The 14,759-nt window shown below is 37.6% G+C and overlaps 1 protein-coding gene across 4 annotated transcripts in view; it reads left to right on the top strand.

The window, feature by feature from the left end:
- Nucleotides 1-559: 559 nt before the first annotated feature.
- TBC1D22A (TBC1 domain family member 22A) overlaps nt 560-14,759 on the top strand; it is a 135,764-nt gene continuing 121,564 nt past the window's right edge. The window contains exons 1-4 of one of the 4 annotated variants that reach the window (XM_062491591.1): nt 560-718; nt 3,108-3,164; nt 4,787-5,118; nt 5,910-6,089. In XM_062491591.1, the coding sequence (XP_062347575.1) occupies nt 657-718; nt 3,108-3,164; nt 4,787-5,118; nt 5,910-6,089 (631 nt within the window). In that variant the 5' untranslated portion in view covers nt 560-656. Of the gene's footprint in view, nt 719-3,107; nt 3,165-4,786; nt 5,128-5,909; nt 6,090-14,759 lie in introns of all 4 variants that reach the window. The other 3 variants (XM_062491590.1, XM_062491593.1, XM_062491594.1) reach the window with 3 other exon arrangements.

Below are 14,759 nucleotides of genomic sequence, written 5' to 3'. Positions count from 1 at the left end.
TTGGATCAGAATTACTGGGAAATGAAGTGGGTACAATGGTTAGAGAACTTTAAAACAAAGGAAGCTTAAAGTCCCCCCGCTCCCCATCCCCCAATCCCCACTAGCTGGGTTGATAATTGGAAATAATTATAAAAAAAATAAAGTAGAAAAATTGTGACGGATTTTGTTATAAACCGATGCCCGCTGATCTTCAATTAATGTCTCCACCCATTTACAAGGAGAGTTTTGCACTTCTAAGGAGTACTCTGAGGAATTGCCCTGTACGTTTCAATCGAAAAGGATTAAAGTCTGAAAACGTCCCACTCGAAGAGCCCGAGTTACAGGGATGCTTTGGACCGGGAACACCCGCGGAACCCTCCGGGCCGGGCCGGGCCGGGCCGGGCCGGGCCCGCGGCGAGCGCTCACGGGGCGGGGCCGAGGCCACTCCCAGCATCCCCTCGCTGCGATTGGCCCGACCGCACCCACCCGGCAGCAATCTCACTTCTGGTTGGCTCAAACTTCCCGGCCGTTTCAGAGGGCGAATAAGACGCGGGTTTGTTTTCCTGTCCCAAGATGGCCGCGCTCAGTGGTGCCTCTGTGGAAGGGAATGGCGGGGAGTGAAGCCTGAGAGAGCGGGCCGGGACCGCGACCGCGGAGGGGGATGAGGTGACGCCGCCATGGCGAGCGACGGGGGCAGGAAGCAGTTCTGGAAGCGGAGCGGCGCGAAGGTGCCGGGCAGGTGAGAGGAGCCGCGGAAGGTCGGTGCCGCGGGCCCCCGGACGGTGCCGGGCCGGCGGGGGCGTCTGTGCCCGTTCGGCTTCGCTGTGAAGCCAACACCGCGCTCCTGCCCCCTCGGCCGCCTAGCCCAACGGGACCTCGCGGGGCTTTGAGTCTCCGCTGCAGAGACCGTGTCCTGTCGGTCCCTGCTCGCACCCGACTCCCTTGTTCTCTCAGTGCTCGGAGCCTTCCAGCGCTGAGCACCTCCAGTGGTCTGCTGGAGATCGCTGGTGGTCAGTTAGCCTTGGTTATAACTTGTATCAGAAAGGTTGTTAAATCATCTGAATGTGCCTTCCTAGGCTGATATCATGGTTAAAGGAGTTAGCGTGATCCTGGGAATGTGTTCGCCGGGATATTTTGAGTGGGCGGCTGTGTTTGTAGCTCTCAGCAGTGCCAATTTAGGATGTTTTGAAACTTGATACAAGTTATGAGTTATGATATTTTTTGAAATACTTTATAGGAAGCTGCATTTTCTAGGCATAGAGACATGTTTTAGTTTCTGCTAGGTATTTCAAAATATTGTCATTTTCTCAACCTTCTTCCTGAAGTGTGGAAGACAGCAGACCTGTCGTTGTATTAGTGCAAAAAGCTACAAGTGCCTTCTCCCATTCAAGATTTTCCAGGGTACAGATCCGTGAAGTCACGTTGACTTTTGATTGTTGCATCAGGCTGGGAATACATATTCAGATTATTATTTAACAATAGCATTGTCTGCTCTCATCCCTAAATTCTTCTCAAAGTACAGTCTTCTGTATTGTTTTTGTAAGAACCCTGTGTACTTAGCGGTTTTCAGGGAACAGTAACTCTGTATTTTGTATCCTTTACATGAATTCAGCAACGTAGTCCTGCTCATCATTTACCTTCTTACATTTTCCTTTACCCATAAGCACTAACTGGGAGTGGTTTTGTTTCTTTGGTTACAAACTAACTTTTTCAGTCCAAGTTGTCTTTCTTCTAAAATGTTTTCTTTGTAACTTTGCAGGACCTCTTGGGGGTAAAACTCTTCTTGCGTTTCCTCTCTTGCGCTGGGTCTATAAATAGTTGCAGTTAATTTGCAGAAAACTACAGGCTTGTGGAACAACAAGGACACTGTGGAGAATGTGCTTTGATTTCTATTTATTTTTTGCATGACATGGAGAGGACTGTTGTTGCTTTCTATTTGAGTGGATTTCCATTGCAGTTATGCACAGAGTGGTGTTAAGAAAAGGCACTGTCTGTGTGTATGGCAATGGACAGTGACACCTGACCCTCAGGTGAGCATAGAGCAGGAAACCTGCCTGTGGAGAGGATGGAGTGCAGTTCTGTGAAAAGGCTGGTGGGATATTTATTTCCATGGAATCACATAAAAACTGTTACGAGTTTTGATACACCACCATTTTCAGTAACTACTAGGGCTATTTTCACTGGTGTTAATGCTGCACTTGTGTGAAAGTCTAAGCCTTTCTTAAAATCTGTTTAGACTGCTCTCTTTTTGGCTTGGTTCTATCTCAGGTTTACTAAGGTTGGACTTGCTTATCCTTATGGTCTGGAGATTGTTTTTGGTGTGTGAGGAGGGCATGATTGTTCTATGTGATTTTTATTATGGGTTTGGGTAGATGTTAATGTCACATATGATTCATTTCTCACAATTGCAGAGTTCTGTCGTAATTATGAAGCTACATGTAAATCTTGATGTGCCTTCTGTGGCATTTTTACTTACAGAATAGTTATATACCAAGTAACGGGGAGGTAATGAACTTTTAGTTTGTTGAGAGTTTTGGTTTTCACACAATAACATGCTATTTTGTAATGCTAGAGGCTAGTGAATAAGTATGTCTTTGGAAACTCGTTTCAAGGAATTTTTTAATGGCTTTGATTCTCTAACCTGTCACCTTCTGTATTTTACTGTAGCTTTTTCATCCTTGCACTTTAGTCATGGTTAAGAGTTGTCTGGTTATATTTTGGGTGACAAGAGCATGTGGAAATAAAGATTTGATCTTCTTTGAATATTTTAAATTTTATTTGCGAGAGACAAAGAAATTATAAATCTGAGAGGAGAATTTTTGTTGTTTCTTACTGCAACATCTAACTTATTTCTTATTTTAATTCCTGGTTATTAAAATGAAATAGCCTGAAGTAGCCTAAAATAGCCTTGGCTTAGGTCTCACAAAGAGTTCCTGTTTAGCAAATAAATCTGATTTTTATTAAATTGGTTCTTAGTGTGCACGTCAACTGCAGCTTCATTATTTTTAGTTTTTGAAACGGAGATTGTTGGAACATTTTTTGTAACGTGTTTATTATTGACTATTTAATACACAGAAACTCTCCAAATATTTTTTATTTTCATGATAACTGTCTTTCTTTTCCTTTAGTATTCAACATGTGTATGGAGCTCAGCACCCACCTTTTGATCCATTATTGCATGGAACGTAAGTTAACCTAATGCTTAAATATTCCAAGTATTTTGTGTCTCCTCTGTTGTCTTTTTTTTTTTTTGCTCCTGTTGGCTATGAAGCTTATTGTTAGTCTTCCTTTTTCAATTTTTGTCATAATTTTAACTTCTCTGTTCTGACTTCTTCTTTGTGACTTCCTGATGGTTACCACATTTGCAGGATCAGCTCTTTCAGATCTTAACTAACATAGATTGCCAACTGTTATTATTTATCTGTAATGCCTTATACATGGGGCATTGTGGTAAAGTAAAAAAAAAATATATATACTAAAGTATTTGCTTGGAAGGACATCATGCTTCCACCAGATTTTTTTCAAGGACTGATTTTGGATAGTACAAGAAGTAAACATTGTAGTTAATTTTCAGATGATACAGAGTTGGAGGCAGTTGAAATGTGTGAGCTCAAGGGCGGAATTAAATTAGATTAATTGGCTCGAAGTACAGAAGTATAGAGACCATGTTACAGAAACTGGAAGTTTACTGCTTGAAGTGACAGAACTAGAGAAAGACCTCGCTCTTTTAGATAGTGATGACAAGTCAGCTGAAAATGTGTTGTAGCACCTGTTAGGGAAGATACTCTCCAAAGACATAACAGAAATGTTATGACTGATACTATATGAGAACTGGGTAAGAACTTTTTCTGATTTGCAGTGCTGCCTGCCTTGTCTTGACAGGAAAAAAGAAAAACTAGCCCAGGTAGAGAGACAGGGAGGTCAGAAATGAACTCAAGAACCATCTTGATGCAGTTCTGTGCAAGATGACCCTGCCTGAGCAGGGAGTTTGGGGCAGATGACCATCTGTGATCCTTTCCCATCTTACCCACACATTGAAAGCACAGTTAAATTAATGGCAGTAACTTCTTTATTTTTTGGGAACAGACCAAGAGCAATCTCAATTTTGTATCTTATTCAGTTCATTTCTGAGGGGAGATGTGGTTGCTCTGCAGTACTCTAAATGAGAACAAGTGCCAGCCTAGGGAGGGGTACTTGGTTCATATCTTATACTGCATGTTGACAGAGGGGTAAAAGGTTGGGAGCTGATCAGGGTCCACTTAGACTAGTCACTAGAAGAAATATGTTTCCTCTAAGAAGAGCAAAGTTCTGAAGGACATCCATGCTGGCGTACCTGGATGGGGAGGAATGATAGACTTAATAAGTTTTAAGGTGAGACTTGGTTTGTTTATGACAGTGATTGTGTTGAGTGATTGCTTATGATGACTTAGTAGACCATGACTTGATTGCAGCTCCTGTGCTGTTATACAGCAATGGCATTGAAAGGGCTGAAATGTACAGAAATGGATGAATAAGAGCAATGATGCAGTGTGCCCTGTCTATTTTATAAGCTATTCTAGTAGTAATCCTTTCATGTAGCTTTGGGGTTGCTTTTTTTTTACCCCCTTAAAAAAAGGGAAGGAAAGATTTGTTTAGCTTTTATTCAAAGCAAAAAAAGTGTCAGGTTTTACAGCCCTCATTCTGATTTATTCAGCTGTAGGCAACATGGGTGGATATAGTGGCAACATGAACTTTTGGCGTTTGGTCCTACCCACAGTGTTTTGTTTTCTCACTGGTTTTCTAATATTGTTTATTTATTTCTGAACAGCTTAATAAAACCAGGCTCAAGGCCACCTACAACTCCAGTGAAATTAAAGAAAGTCAGCACCTTCCAAGAATTTGAAAGTAACACAAGTGATGCTTGGGATCTTGGAGATGATGATGATGAACTTTTAGCAATAGCTGCTGAAAACTTAAATACAGAAGTGGTCATGGAAACAGCTCACAAAGTAATTCAGAATCACAGCAAGCTACAAGAACAGCATAAATTTCAGGAAGAACATCTACAGGAAGAAAAGCAAGAAGAATCTTCACAGCTGACCTCAGTTGCATGTGGTGATAATAGGCTTGTTAAATCAGTCAGTGAAGGTCATACATCGAGTTCATTAGGTATGTTGAAAAGTGGAAAAAGTTGTTGAAAGTTAAAGGATCAGAGCTAAATTATTTGCCCCTGTAAGACTGTAAACCCTTCCCAACCCTTTATTAATATCACAGGAAAATACTGTGTATCACTAGGGGTTTATTTGAGAGGAAGACTGCCTGCCTTACTAAATTGTAATGCATGTGTGTGGCAGAGGAATAATTAAACTTTTTCTTGTTTTCAGCCTTAAAAAAAAAATCCAAATTCGGAAGTTCCACTATTGAATGTATTTTATTGGTTAAATGTACCAAGATGTATTCAATTTATAGTAATACTATTACTGTAAAAAATTATATTTTAATTAAAATATAAATATAGTTAAAATATATTGATAAGCTGGAGAAAATAATGCAGGTGGACTGGAAGATTCACTTTCATGTGATCTGTTCCATGGTGTTATGTAAGCTTTAAATCGCAATAATTTCAAGATTTCTCAGTGGTTGGTTTTTTTGTTTTCCTTTTTTTTTTTTTTTTTTTTCCCCAAGAATGCTGGAGACAATGAAAACAGGTTTTAGTAACACAGATTTTGGAAATCTCTCATCTCTAATTGATGTGTTTTAATTGTGGAATACTGTTCCAAAGAGAAATGCTCCTTCTGCTAAATCCAAGTAATTTAAAGTACAAACTTCTGCTATACTTGAGTTTGTGTTTTTGAAAAACAGAATTCTATTTTGAATTTTTCAAATTACATTCAATGGGTAAGTAGCCTCCTCACTAGCTGAGGCTAACTGCTGTGGTTTTTTCCCTTCAGAGAATGCTAGTGAAAATTCTTCCATGCAGAGATCACAGTCACTTCCCCAAACTTCCATACCTCCCTTGACAAGTGGGGTGGCAGACTTCAACACCTCAGTTACTCCTGCATTAACTGAGAGAGAAGCATCTCGATTAGACAAATTTAAGCAGCTACTTGCTGGCCCAAATACAGATCTTGGTGAGTGTTTTGCTATGAATTGCATATAAATTATTCTTAAACTATAGAATTTTCCTGTTTGCTGTACTGTCCTGCCATATTGTTTGGTTAGGATCTAATCCCTTCAACATTGAAAACTGATCTTAGAAAAGAAAGAATAAAATTGAAAATTTGTAGTACTCCTGCTTTTAATGAATGATTTGCTTACATTCTACTAATATCTAGAGAGTTTGATGGCTTCTTGTTCTTTCTTACATTATTTCTTCCTAGACTAATCTCTGTAGAAAAACCTCTGAAGTATAATTAGCTGTGTTTATTGTTAATGTCTGATAATAGAACAGCTTGGTATACAAGCATGATTTTCATGCTTGGAAATAGATAGGAGTGAAAAAGATGGGGTGTGTAAGTATTACTGCTTGTCTATTCAGTGAGCCTGATTCTTCATGTTCACAGGCTGATACAGTAGTTCTGTGTCTCATCTGTGGATGCTGACAACAAGTCAATGAGAAAACAAATGTATTGTCAGATAACTTGACTGTTGCCTTTGTATACTGGATTTTAGCTGCTGAATAGTCAATACAAGTGCTGAGAGGGTATCACAGAATCAAATGGCTTTGTATCCCAAGTGAAAATCTGAAGCAGAATTAGTACACTGCATTTGGAGAACTTGGTGATTAGGAGTTGAGAGCCAAATAGTGAGTGAAGAAAATGTCTTGGAGGTAGTCCATTCTGGAAGATAGCTCCAGGAAACTTAGAAGTAGGAATTGCATGTTTGCAGCTCTTGAATTTATGCTGTCCTGCCTGGTCGTTGTCATGAGGCTTCTTCAATATAATGAACTCCAAGTTGAGGCTTTTTTTTCTCCCCCTATGCTGTGTTATATTGTCAGATTGATGCTGGGAAAGTACAGTTATGAAAACAATAATAGCTGCATGAGACTGAGCATTTTAATGAATACAGGATATTCTTATAAAATGCAACTGTGAATAACAGGGGGACTTAAAATAAACTTCAAAGTGATCATTAAATATCACTTTTTAGCCCTTTGATCTATCACATGTTGTCACCCTTGTGGTTGTGACTGACATGAAAACTCATAGCTTAAGAGTGTTGTGATGGTAGAAATCTGTTACATAAAGTTGCAAACTCAGAGGGAAGACAGAGTTCAGTTTAAACCTATCTATTTCACTTTTGCTGTCTAATAAGTTGGGACTACTTTACCTGTAAATTAGATTTATGGATTAAAGTGAAATAATTTTAGAAGAAAATTTCCACTTTTATTAGGAGTGCAGTCACCATGCCTGTGCTGAACTTAGTCAATGCTATTTAAACAAACTAGTTTTTTGGTTTTGGGTTTTTTTTTTTTTTGCTATTGAACTTCATGAATCTCACACTGAAATGCATGTAGAAAAGTGAAATTTGAGTATGTTTCCATGATATTAAAGTGAGAAAAATATCTAGTTAGTTCTCAATATTATTTAATGTACTAACCACTAAATAATGCTTTTTCTACATCTTTATATGGGAAGCTTGTTCTTTCTCTTGCTGTGCAAACTGATAAGTACAGTTTGAAGTTGTGTCAATAGAATTTTATACCCAGTTTTCATTTTTTCTTATGCAAATATTTTAACTTTTATATCTTTAATATGTCCAGCAGTGCATATATCTGCATCTAGCTAAAGGTAATGAATGATTGTTTTTAGTGAAAGAAATAAACTCATTATTGATGGCATGCAGACTCTTGATGATCATGAAGCTCTTAGGTGTAGATCATATATGAGAGTAAAGCTTGGACTGTTGATTTATGTTAGGAAAAGTTGTTTATACATATGTAGACATGTATGTGCTTATTGCTGTATGCACAGTTCATCAGAATCTGATGTTTGCATGTCTGTATGCATTTTTGGAAGGTGTTTGTTTTAGCTCTGTTCTACAATGGAGATTATTTTTAAATAGTATTCTTGATTTATAATGACAGCAGTAGCCTGGGGAAGTGGTGCAGGCTGTGTGTGGTGGGTTTTAAATTTGTTGTTGGGTGTTTTTTGTGGTCTTTTTCCTCCTCTTTTGCTTCAGTACAGTACTGAAAATATACTAAGTTAGAAACCGGGCAGTAGGCTCCAAGCTAGAATCCGTGGTGAGTAATATAAAGATAGGTGGCTATTCTGTTGCAGATGGCTTATTCTGTCTGTGTGTGTGTAGGGTGATGTGGTGTGTGTGGGTTTGTGTTAGAGCCACAAATAGTTGGGCTTTGTTTGTCACAACGAATTAAATTCGAAAGACATTGAGATATTTTTGTAAATATTTCTCTTCATATCTGCAAGTATTTGGCTTGGTTTTGCTTGTAAGTAGGAGTATCAGTAGTATTTCTATAGTTTGTTTCCTTGGTATAGTTTTGTGTATTATTGAAATGGATTGTGTAACAAGCTGTTTCAAAGCAAAATAAAAGTAAGTTAATCTGTGGAATTGTAGCCATGTCACACCCATATTCTCTTATTGCAGTGAGAGAAATCGACATTGGCTATGAATGCAAAAAGTAATACAAATGATCTTGAAATCCTTTCAGTCACTTGAATAATCATTATCCTACAAAGATAGTATAAAATGCCATTTTAGTCCTGTATGCCAACTAGAGGTATGAAAGTGTGTTCTTTCACAACAAAACCCTCAAAAAGATGGATTATATGTACAGATTTGGAAGTGGAGATTAATTTAGGCATTGGAAACCACTAACAGATTTTGGAATTGGGTTTGGTCCGCAGGCTGGATACTTTGAACTTGTGGAAATAGGTGGTTACTGCAAGAAATGTGGTAGAAGGAGCCTATTGTAAGCAGCAGTTTGTTTGGACAGGGACTGTGGTGAGGAGCCCTGTCAGATGGATCCCCGTGAGCTGCATGGGTGCAGGTTCAGGAAGCAGAGTGGGGCTGTTGGCAGGATAGCTGAGTGCAGGAGACAGCTGTGGAATGGACTGCAGGGTCTATTTGTCTGCTTAGCTTCCCACTCCTGGTAGTGCATGCCAGGTTATTCAGCAGCAATAATTCACAGTAGTTTTGTGCAATCATCCTGTGGTTATGCTTGACTTGCAGTCAGTTTGCTGTAGACTTACTTAATTTCAGGTCTTGTCTTTCCTTGTGATAGACCTTGCATTACTGAGTGAAGATGGGCTTGCAGAACTTCTTGCAAACAGTTCCTTGCTTTAAGAGGAGGGAACAGAACTTTAACTAAGCAGTGTGGGGCGAGTATTTCTGAGAAGTTTTCCTTTCTTTCAAAGACCATGTTGTAAAAATTACAGGAGCGGTACTGCTATGTCTATTGGGTTTCCAATTAAAGTTGAATTTTTTTTATTAGACTTGTGTTTTTTTAGTAATCTCGTAAAATGTTTTAGGGAGCTGTTTACTGTGCAAACACAATCTAAGCAATGTTGGTAATATTTGACAAAACAACAAAAACAAGTCGTTGCATACTTGCAACTTCAGAACAGGAGATGTATGGTGGGTTTTTAATATAAATTTAAAAACTAGATGGTTAAAGCACTTCCTTTACTCCTTCTTTCTCTTCAAATCAACTAAATTTCTCTTCTTTTACACATATATGGCTATTGAGCATGTAATTGGATGTGAGAAACATGTTTATTTAAGTAAAGCAACAACCAGTGGTAAGCTTGGTGTGCTGTGTTTTCTTGATTTAGTAAAGCTTCATAACATTGTAATGCAACATAACACATGTATTATTTCAGACTCAAACCAACTAATTTCTTAAGTTGTAAAACTGTTTTGCGTACTAGGGCCACTTTTTTTCTACTTAGTCATGACAAATCCTAAGTGAATAAAATAATATGTTGAAGTTTTAGGGTACTACCTTGTTAAAAATAATACAGGGCCCTGTAAAAGCACCCATGAAAATTGTAAAGTATTCCCATCTTAAATTTACTCCAGCTGCTGTACACATTCAAGAGCACTTTTCATTGTACTTTTAAAAAAACTCCTATTTCTCTTCCTCCTACTGACCAAGTCTCAGAAAAGAAGACTTTTTCAGAGAGTACCAGAGGCTGCTGAGTTGGGTGCTATCTCTTAGCTAGTCCTTTGCTATGGAAGTAGTGGATAATGTTGTGAAGTCTTAGACAACATGTAAATAATAGCTGAACTTTTGATTAATCTGACAGTGGCAAAAACTAATTACAATATTTTACAGGAGTTAAAAATGATGTAATATCAGATTATTTCATAACAATAGCTGGTTGACTCTGTATACTATAATGAAAGAATTCAAGAGTCGTTCTCTAGAGATTAAATTCAGAAAGAAAACATGTTAGATATCTTTTTCCCATCACAGTGGTCTTCTGTATTATTGCAGCAACTTGAAAAGTAGGATTTTCCTATTCATGGTCACATCCATTCTAGATTTATATTAAACCTGATCTAACATAGTAATTACCTTTTCTTTCACTTATGGCTCATAAATCTAGTATTCTGTAACAGCAGTTTGTTATGTCCTGTAAAATTGCTTGCCAAACTGGTGCTATTGAAAAGTTTCCATAACTTTACAAAATGCATTAATTGAAATGAACTTGATTAATTTTGTTCCCAGCTTCATTAATTTATCTGAACTAAGCTACACTGTGATTTATCTCTGTGCTCCTAGTACATCCATGCCATTTAGAATTTTAATGCCCCCTGGAGCTGTGAATTACTTGTAGTTGATCATGTGAGTGCCTATTCTTCTTTCAGCTTGTTGATATATAGTATAAAGTTAACATGTTTCCTGCTGCTGCTTCGTATGACATGCCATTAGTCATATCTGTCTTTTCCAATTATTATCACCAAAAGGTGTCCTCTCTCATTCTTGTTCTGTTCTAGTTAGCTTTTTGGCTATAAAATGTGCTTTCCTATTTACGTCATTAAAAAAGAATTAATAAAAAGGGGCAGTATTCTCCCAGTAGACTTTGTAACATCTTTTTTATTAATTCAGAGTCTTCTGAAAGAAATGAATGCTGAATATCCATTATTTATTCCATTTTTAGTTACTTTTTTTGCAGGATTAGTATTTTGTCTTCCTGTTTTCTGTGGGTTGGTCTCATATCTGGTATTTTCGTGTAATAATAAGCATTTATTCTGATTACTGCTCTAGTGAAATATTTCTATGTAAAGGTATCAATGATCTTTTGTTGTAACTAGATGGTAATAGATTCTTGAAAGATTTTTGAGAAGATTTTGCATTGTTTTTTTCTTCAGCATGTATTGCACATTTGTTGAGATCCTAGATTGACAAAGCAGTGCTGATTCCAGTGATTGCTCCAGTCTGGGGGCAGGACCTTCCACTTGCCTTCCTTGAACTTCATGGGGTTTGCCTGGGCCCACCTCTGAAGTCTGTCCAAGTCTCCTTGGATAGGATGCACTCCTTCCAGCAAATCCACTGTGTCACAGCTTGGTGTCATCTGCAATTACTGAGTGTGCACTGGCTGCCTCTGCCAGAGCCATCAAGGAAGATACTAAATGGTATTGGCCCTGGTGTGGACCTTCATGGGATGCCCCTTGTTACTGGTTTCCCCTTGGAGCTGAGCTATTGACTGTAGCTCTTTGGATCAGGAACTGACTGAATGTCTGCATCTAACACCCATCCCTCAAACAAATCTGTCCAGTTTTAGTGGTGAGGATGTTGTGGGGGACTATATCAAAGACCTTACAGAAGAACCGTAGTTTAATTGTAGACTGATATTGTTATCTTTTAACAAGGATTTGTTAATTTTAACTTGAGTGAAGACCACTTACTGTTATATGTCCTTTCATTGAATTAAGATTTTATTGAGGATAAAAAGAGTAAGACTAAACAGGTGCAGCTCCTATTAACAAACAGGATAATATTCTCTTCTGAGAAAGGAACCTGTAACCTTTAAACTTTGCCCTTTTTTTTGGTCAAGAGTTTTGGTATTCAAGTATGATTCAAATTAATAGATGGATAAGAGGCATTGTGAACTACACAGATGAGCCTTGTTCTGAGGTTCTGGACTTCTTGCCTATCAAAGATCTGTGTGATTTTTGTTGCTATCAAAATAGCTTAGAGATGTCTCTTTTTGTGTAGACATCCACAGAGAACATTTCAGGTTAAAACCACTGATCTGCTTAAAAAGTGTGTTCTTAGCACAATCCTTAAAACTTCCATGTTATACTCATGGCTCCCTTAAAGAAGAGTGGAGTTCTGTACTATGTCTTTTTCCAAGCAGATTTGGTTGTGGAGTTTACAGTGGGACCCTTACATTCAGCTGATGTGAAGGGTTACTGTTGGAAAAATCACTAACTTTATCATTCAAATTCCTGTGTACATAGAGCCTTGGTAGTTGCAACTAACCAAGTATCAAAGAAAAAAAAAAAGGAGTTAGGCAGCATTCTACTCCAAATTGCATGGTTGGTTAATTAAAAGGTTTTTTTGTTGTCCGTTTAAGTTTCAGCAGAATTTTTAGGAGCTCATTGCACTGATTTTTTGATAAGGTGTTCAAAAACAGTCTGTGAGTCTTAGCCATGTGGTGAAGAGGGATATTTTAGTCTGGATGACCCGGGAGAAAGAGAGGTACTGTATGATGAAATGTTCTTGTAGTTTTTGTGTTTGTATGACTTTTTTTGTTGTTGTTGTGCTGTCTCCCTTCCTTATCTGATAGCATCATGAAAGCCAAACTTACACTTGGAAATCTGTATTATCCAGTAAAATAGATGGGTATTCTCTCTTGAAGTCATAGACTGAGGGAGCATCTTTGCCTCTTTCCATGACTTCTTGCACACTTTTTGGCAGGGGAGGGACTTACCAGGAATGTCACCAGCAAGACTCCTGAGAACTCTGAGCATGCTGTGTGTCCTGAAGCTTTTGAACATCAAGATTAGCAATGTACATGTTGTAACGAGTGGCACGTACAGCTTGTAGGTTGGCTTACGAAGGCTCAAGGAATTATAATTAATCCTTTAGGTGTTCTTGCCAGCATCTCTTTACTGTTAATAAAGTAGGAACATAAGTCATTGTTATTTCATTAGCAGCATGCCCAGAACTGGAAAATGTACATAAAACTTGTCTTTGAAGGTAAACACAGTGGAGTAAGTCTTCCTGTTTGTGTCTGTGCTATGCTCCCTCCCTGATGCTCTCTCTGTGTGTGCTTTAGACACAATGGACAACTACTCTGGATGTAATGTGTGTTTGCAGTTAACTGAAGAAAGCTTGTGTGTGTTAGAGGTTATGGGTTAGCCTTATACAGGAATTTGATATAACAGAACCTAATGTAAAGCTAAACTAAAAAAATACTTCCAGTGCAACCACTGGAGTAAAGACTCATAATTTAATCAGTAAGAGCTGCCTTTTTTTTTTTTTTTTTTTTTTTTTTTTTTTTTTTTTTTTACACAGACATTCAGAATAGAGTTTAGAAGCTTTTCCCTTAGCTGTATGTGAAAAGTTAGAAATTGTTTCAGTGGCATTATTGTAAAAATAAAAACAGTTGTGATGCACAGAAATTGAATGTTTTGGGAGAACTATGAAAAACATCTTCTGCTGCCACAGTTGTTCTGCATTACTTATAATTTCCATCATTAGCTTCCTGTGTTGCAGTTTCAATAATCTTGTTTTTGCCTTAGTTTTCCTAATCACTTGCTTTTCTGTGCATTGTAACACCAACCTCATCTGCTTCTGGCTTTTTACGTGAAGTAGCAGACAAGATGTACTTTGGTAGTCTTTTCTAGCAAAGGATCTGAAAAGGCTCTTACCCTGTGTTTACAAAGGTGGATTGGACTTGATTTCCTGTTTCTGCAGCTTTCAGAATAATTCTTTGTTCCATTGAGGAGATTAAGGGCAGTGTTTGATTAAAAAAAAAATTAATGAAGTGCCTAACAGAGCTATTTTTCATTTTGAAAACCAGTTGCTGTGGTTGCCATAGTAATAACAAGCCCTCTATTAAACCTGTTTTCTATATGTACTGCCTGTACTATAACGTGCTGTTGGGGGAGCTGCAGTTCTGTGCATCTGTGCATTTGGAAGAATTTTCTGGCTTTATATTGTTAAAATATCCAAGGAATTTGTTATAGGAACATAAACCATGTAAATCTAGTTTATCATATCTATCATGGAGCTGCTCATGCAGGCCATCACTTCATGTAGCCATTTATAGTAATCTCCATGAAATAACAGCTATATAAAAATGAATAATACATACATCATATGTATTAATATACTATATAATAATAGAGAAGTTTTGAACTCCTCTAATATTGCTTATTTTTTTATATATTTATAATGGATAGAGTGATTACCTTGTAGTTCCAAGAAAAATACTTGTAGACCTCATGTGTTTTAGGTGTAGTGGGTAATCACTCCATTAATTGCTTGTACAGTTGAAGGCTCATAAATTAATGGCATGTTTTCTTTGTAAAATTCCCCATGAAATATTTATGGAATATGAGAGGTCTTTCAATCTAAATGCAGTAAAAGGATACTTTTAAGATTGCTGTTAGAATAACTGCTTTAAACTTTTTCTTCCTCAGAGACGGGGAATGTATCTGTAAATGTATTGAAGTATACACTATATATATATATTAGTATAATATTAGTGTACACAGGATAAAACATTTTTTCCAAAATTAAATTAATCATATTAATTTGAAGCATTTTCATACCACATTATGCCTTCATAATAAGATATCCTAAAGCAGCAATGTTTCTGTGA

This window comes from Cinclus cinclus, chromosome 4 (assembly GCF_963662255.1).
Source record: "Cinclus cinclus chromosome 4, bCinCin1.1, whole genome shotgun sequence".
Lineage (NCBI taxonomy): Eukaryota > Metazoa > Chordata > Aves > Passeriformes > Cinclidae > Cinclus > Cinclus cinclus.
This window is presented reverse-complemented; position numbering and strand designations above follow the sequence as displayed.